Here is a 6,584-nt window from a genome sequence, read left to right on the forward strand (position 1 = left end):
TTGAACAATCCCTTGCAATCAATGAGAGCGACAGAGATTTGGAATCACTTGTTTATATATAAACGCATACTCGTTAACCTTCACAGGGACATTAAGTAGATGAACGACAAACTGCCTTTCCCGAAACGGTGCAATCTACTCCATCCCCTATCGACACTCACATCTTGTTAGTCTTTCAAGTGCTACATAGTTTTTCCTTTTGTTTTAACTAGATCAGACTAACACGGCTAATAGTGATAGAAATGTAGCGGTGTTAGTCTGGTGTAGCTGAAACAAAATACAGAACTATGTAGCACTTTAAAGACTAACAAGATGGTTTATTGTATCCTTTGGTATATATGGCTGTGACTATTTTCTTCCACTATTTGATCTGAGGAAGTGGGTCTGGCCCACGAAAGCTCATCATCTAATAAACCATCTTGTTAGTCTTTAAAGTGCTACATAGTTCTGTATTTTGTTACGGCTAATAGTGTAACTCTCTATTACACTTACCTCTGTAACCCAAGTCAGTAAATCGCGCGAGGTGTGCAAAATAAAATCACTCAAACATTGTAGAATGGTTTTTGGTTTTATTACTTTGATTTTTTTACACTTTCCCCCTTGACTCGTGCCCCTTACATCATATAAATACCGAATAACATCTGTATAAGTAACGTAAAAGGAGAAAAAGCATATGCCGTTTTTATAAGTGTTACGTGATTTTGTCAGTTTTTATGCTCCGAGGTAAAAAGCAATGTGGTTTTGCCGAAGTGTTTTTCTGCCGGAGAAAAAGTACAAAATCAAACTTAACTGATCACCCATATTTACATACAAACGAATTAACTTGTTCAGTTCAGCACCACCAAGGAAAAAAAATCAGCAGCTGGTGGTGTACACATATAGCTAAAAAGTAGCAAATCCACTCTGTTATTAATAGTCATTTAAAAGAACGAATTTGTACAGAGATCTGCAAATGACTGTCCATTACCTACAGCTGAGACCCTTCTAAAACAACTAAACACCGAGGAAAGGTTTTAAAAATTAACCCAATCGAACATAACAGTGGAACAGCTCCTGCAAGATTTTTACAAACGAAATTTACAACCGATTCAAATAACTACATCGCGACGGCAGTTTACACGTGCCTTCAGCAACAACTACCGCGATTTTACGCAGCCGATCTATTGTTTTTGTCGGCCACATTTTAGAAAACAAAATGTAAACGGAAGGAAACGACTCTGGGTTTGCTAAGGTATTTCTGCACGGAAAAAATGGGGATATTTCTCTCCAGCTTCAAATGCTTGGGTGTCAGAACACACACAGCGTCAGGTTTTAAACACGGTTCAAAACAACCTGTCCCCGGGATCCGTGCCGGCTGTGTGTCGGTTCTTGCCCTCTTTTGTTTGTGGTGAACTCCCGTGTGAAGTTAGCGTCCCTTCTCCAAGCACAATTCCAGCGGCAGCTTCGTTGCGTTCCCAGAGGACCCCGCGTGGGTGTGTAATTGACAAAATGACGGGGGGGGGGGTTATTACGAGCCCCTCCCTGCTGCCAATGCACGGTGATCACCCGCCCGGGCAGGGGCAGCCAACAAAGCCCCCGCGTCGCCCCTGGGGCAGAGCAGATACCTATGGGGGTGGTGGGAAAGCCCCGAGCAGCCTCCCTTGCACTTGACGAGCGGGCTGTGGGCTCCGCTCTCCCAGAGGCGGGGACAGGGCGGGGAGCGCAGGTGGGTGGGGGTAGGACGGGGGACGCAGGTAGGCGGGGAGCGCAGGTGAGAGGGTAGGACGGGGGGGCGCAGGTAGGTGGGGGCATTAGGGGGGGCGCAGAGGGGTGGGGCCAAAGCCGGGTGGCGGGGAAGGGGGGCATGACGGGGGTGCAGATGGGTGGGGGATTAGGGGGGGGCGCAGAGGGGTGGGGCCAAAGCCGGGTGGCGGGGAAGGGGGGCATGACGGGGGTGCAGATGGGTGGGGGCATTAGGGGGGGCGCAGAGGGGTGGGGCCAAAGCCGGGTGGCGGGGAAGGAGGACATGACGGGCGTGCAGATGGGTGGGGGCATTAGGAGGGGGGTGCAGATGGGTGGGGACATTGGGGGGGGCGCAGAGGGGTGGGGCCAAAGCCGGGTGGCGGGGAAGGGGGGCATGACGGGCGTGCAGATGGGTGGGGGCATTAGGGGGCGCAGAGGGGTGGGGCCAAAGCCGGGTGGCGGGGAAGGGGGACATGACGGGGGTGCAGATGGGTGGGGGCATTAGGAGGGGGGCGCAGAGGGGTGGGGCCAAAGCCGGGTGGCGGGGGTGCAGGTGGGTGGGAGCAGGGCATGACGGGGGGCAGAGCAGGGTGGCGGAGGGGTGGGCCCCGCCGTGCGGTGCAGGCTGCCGGCTTGGCGGCGCCAGGGATATAAGCCCGACGGGCCGGGAAGCTGCCCTCGCTCTGCCCAGCGCCCATGGACGCGGCCGGCTTCTCCTACTTCCCGGGCTCGCCGCCGCCTTCCCCGGGCTCGCCCGCCCCGCCGGCCCCCGAGGAGCCGGAGGCGGCGGGCGGCCCGTCGGGCGGCGGGCGGCGGCGCAAGCGGCCGGTGCCGCGGGGCAAGCCGCCCTACAGCTACATCGCGCTGATCGCCATGGCGCTGGCGCAGGCGGCCGAGCGGCGCTTGACGCTGGGCGGCATCTACCGCTTCATCACCGAGCGCTTCCCCTTCTACCGCGACAACGCCAAGAAGTGGCAGAACAGCATCCGCCACAACCTCACCCTCAACGACTGCTTCGTCAAGGTGCCGCGGGAGCCGGGCCGCCCGGGCAAGGGCAACTACTGGGCGCTGGACCCGGCGGCCGAGGACATGTTCGACAACGGCAGCTTCCTGCGCCGCCGCAAGCGCTTCAAGCGGGCCGAGCCCAGCCCCTACCCGGCTTACCCCGCCGCCGCGCCCGCCCTGTACCCGCCCGCCGCCGCCTACAGCCCCGCACCGCCGCCGCCGCCCGCTCCCTACCCGCGCGCCTTCAGCATCGACAGCCTCCTGGGCGGCGCCGAGCTGGGCGCCGAGCTGGCCTGCGCCGAGCCCGCCTGCTTCCCGCCGCAGCCCGCCTGCCCCTTCGCCGCCCCGCCGCAGCCCGCCTACGCCCCCTACGCCGCGGCCCCCGGCGCCCGGATGGCCCCCGCAGAGCCGCTGCTGCCGCCGTTCGGCGCCGCGCCCGCCTACGCCCGCCAGCCCGGCTTCGGCTCCGGGCTGGAGCGGTACCTGTGAGGCGCCGCGCCGGGAAGGGACGCACTGGACGCGCTGCGGGGCAGAGGTGGGCTCCTTCCGCCTGGCCCTGGGCCCGGGAACCCCTCCAGACACGGTGTGGTCTTCGGCGGGGTGAAAAGTCACTGACATTTTACAGGGACTGCCCCCGCACCACCGGGGTCCCTGCCAGGGCTTGCCGGCGCTGCGCACTGTCCGGGCGCATCCCCTGTCTTTCGCCTCGGTTGCCTTGCCTACCTGCGCTGTGAAACGCGTGGTGTAGGGCATATGCGTGCGCGGTCTCCTGCGGGCGCTCCTGGCATGCAACACGTTGTAATGCACCGCGGAATGCAGGGGTGCGCAATAAAACCGGGGGCGGTTCACCGGGTGGGCGGCTGCCAGGCAGATTTAAATCTGGGACCTCTGGAGTTTAATGTAGGAGCCTCTATCACTTGAGCTAAAAGTCAGCTGGCTCCTCTACCTAGGCTGTAGAGCTCCCTTGTTCTTATCTCTCACTGACAGTGGTCTAAGTGTCATTACATGCCACAGTGAACCACACTAGGGCTACCTCTACATTGGCCCCTATTCCGTAATAGGGATGCAAATGTAGCACTTTGGAATAGGCAAACCCGTGGGGGATTTAAATATCCCCCACGGATTTGCCTATTCCAAAGTGCTACATTTGCATCCCTATTAGGGAATAGGGGCCAATGTAGACACAGCCTAGGTGTGCGGTTACACAGGTATGGGCTATCACAGCTCCCATTGGCCAGGAACCCTGATCCCAGTGGGAGCTATGAACCCCTGTACCTGCAGAGGCACAGGTAAATACAGTGGTATGGTAGCCTGCCAGAGGCTAACCCTGGCAGACTGGATCCAGCCTATGGTCTGGAATTTGCCCACCACTGGTATCTTACATTGTAGTGCATTACACCAGTCTTGTACAAGGCAATGTGTTGAAATGCATTATACAAGACGGGTGCAGTGCACTGTAATGTCTTATGCATAGTGTGTTGCATATGCCTTGTCTAATACATTGGAGTGCATTGTGTATGAATTATGATTCACTGGCTAATGCATTCTGTAGTGCACCGTGTAACACATTGCACATTCATTATGTAAGGCATTGTTACCTTGTAGATTTGTAAATATCTCAGGATGTTCTGTATTTCTTTCCTTGTGCTCATAACTTGTAATGAGACAGTTAGCAAAGCCACTAGATACGGGATTTTTTTATTACTATTTAAGACTTTATCTTTTTCTTCCTCTGTGGGAAAAGTCAACTTTTTACCACTTTAAAAAAAATAACTTTTATTAGAAAGGATTTTAAAAAATAAATCTTTCCTTTCAACGCATTTAATACGGTTCTTCTTTTTTAGAACTGGTTTGGGTGGGGATTTAAAAAATAAAATATGTATTTTCAACAAGTTGAAGAGAACTCAGATGATCCAAATGCAATTCACAACACTATTTTATTTATGCCTTTTTTTTACTGACACTATTTCAGATCTGTACTCATACTGTTTCAAAGCTGATGCCTGTTTTAAACACTGATGGTAATTAGCCATTGAACAGCTTTCCAAAGGATGCAATACATTCTCCATTCCCCGAAATCTTGAAATTGAAATTGGATTCCTTTCTGTCAGGTAGGCGCTGTTCAGCCAGGTAGTTTTCACTTACATGGTAGAAAGAATTATTCTCTCTGCTGCAAGAGTCCTTTCAGGTGACGTTATAGGGCCTGTGTCATACAGGGTAGACTCATCTGATCAGTGGTTTTCAACACACGGGTCATGACTCACTACTGGGTCACATGTGCAGCAGTTCAAAAGGGCTGTGCAGCAGGGTGCTGGAGAGGTGGGGGTGGGTGGGAACTGCAGGAGAGGAGCAAGTTGGGCTTTCAGAGCTGCTGCAGGCCTCTGTTCAGGTGTATTATGACTACATGAAAAATCTAGTTAAAAGATATAATTATGTTGTGTCACGGACATCATGGGGCTCAACACACAGCTCACGGAGGCATCCTTTGAACATGGCCTCCACTGGGAATACACTCCACAAGAGAGAGTCCATATAATGGTGTTCTGTTGCTATGCATTTTAGTAGTTAAATTCCGGGATTGTCATTGCTCATTACAGGTGCTGTCATACGGGTGGAAATCGAGTAAATATTGTATTTTATTAATATCAGCACAACTGACTGAAATGGGGCCTGCGTGATGTGTAGTCCTGTCTTAATCTTTGTATTCATGCCCGTTTGTGTGAAAGAAGCTATTAGCATATATTTGCATGTATATGCAACCACACTTAAATTATGGCCCTCGGCACATGCTGTGAGTATCATTGTAGCCCCCAGGGCTTCCAAAGTCAAGTAGCCCTGCAATAGATGATACAAAGAGTCCCTTATGTCCAGGGCTCGACAAACTATGTAATCTACTCGTCCGTGGTGAGTAGATTACAACCCGGAAGAGCCAGGTTCGGGTGATGCGAACGATCTGCGCACGAGCAGATCGCTGGACAGCACGGCTGGCGAGCGGGGCTCGCCGCAGTTCAGCGAGCCCTTCTTATGTCCTACAGGCAAATGGGCAAGAATGGGATTTTTCTCCTGCTTGTAAATTACAAGATTTATCTGCCACTCTGATTTATGGGAGCATTAGTACCACAACTTATTTCTTGTGTTGACATTGAGGGATGAAGCTCTTGACTCATTTGAATCCCCAGCCTAAGGGAGTTAGATGCCCAAATTCCAATTGACTTCAGTGGAAATGTGAACACCTAATTCCCTTATGCCCTCTTTGAATATCGTGTCTTCAGTTTATCTGAGTAGAAATGTGCCCTTGCCTGGCTGGATGCCCTAAAATGCTTTAGAGAATGGTCATCTTTGAGGGTCTCCTTTCTGGGATGTTTGCTTAGTGTGTTCCATATGCCATTTAGAAATTGACATTCATGCAACCCAGTGCACCTTCAGGTGGGTGCATCTGGCAATTTATGAACCTGATCCAAAGTGTTAGGTGATTTTTTTACTGTTTGGTCATGTGCTCCAATTATGTTATCTTTCATCACTAGTCCCTCCTTAGATTTACCTCTTCAGACTCTAAGGGCACGTCTACACTAGGAAACTATTTTGAAATAACTAAAATAGATTTAATAAATCCCAAAATAACAAAATCAAAATAGTGTGTCCTCACTATGGGGAATGCTCTAAATTAGTCCGAGGCAGGCTCTGTTAATGTGGACGCACTACCTAAACCTAGAGCCCCAGGAAGCACTGGGGAGTAATTAGTCTGAATTACTCTGGGGAGTAGTTATTTCAAAATAGTGGCACTGGAGTGTCCACACTACCACTATTTCGAAATAGTTATTTTGAAATTAGTGTTATTCCTCAAGGAAAGCAGGAGT

At 51.9% G+C, this 6,584-nt stretch overlaps 1 protein-coding gene across 1 annotated transcript; it reads left to right on the top strand.

The window, feature by feature from the left end:
• Positions 1 to 2,418: 2,418 nt before the first annotated feature.
• On the top strand, positions 2,419 to 3,216 carry FOXE3 (forkhead box E3). The gene has a single exon (XM_075937114.2). It carries the CDS (start codon positions 2,419 to 2,421, stop codon positions 3,214 to 3,216), a length of 798 nt encoding a protein of 265 aa, XP_075793229.2.
• Positions 3,217 to 6,584: the final 3,368 nt, after the last annotated feature.

Source organism: Pelodiscus sinensis, chromosome 9 (genome assembly GCF_052426305.1).
Source record: "Pelodiscus sinensis isolate ZL-2025 chromosome 9, ASM5242630v1, whole genome shotgun sequence".
In the NCBI taxonomy this organism is placed as follows: domain Eukaryota; kingdom Metazoa; phylum Chordata; order Testudines; family Trionychidae; genus Pelodiscus; species Pelodiscus sinensis.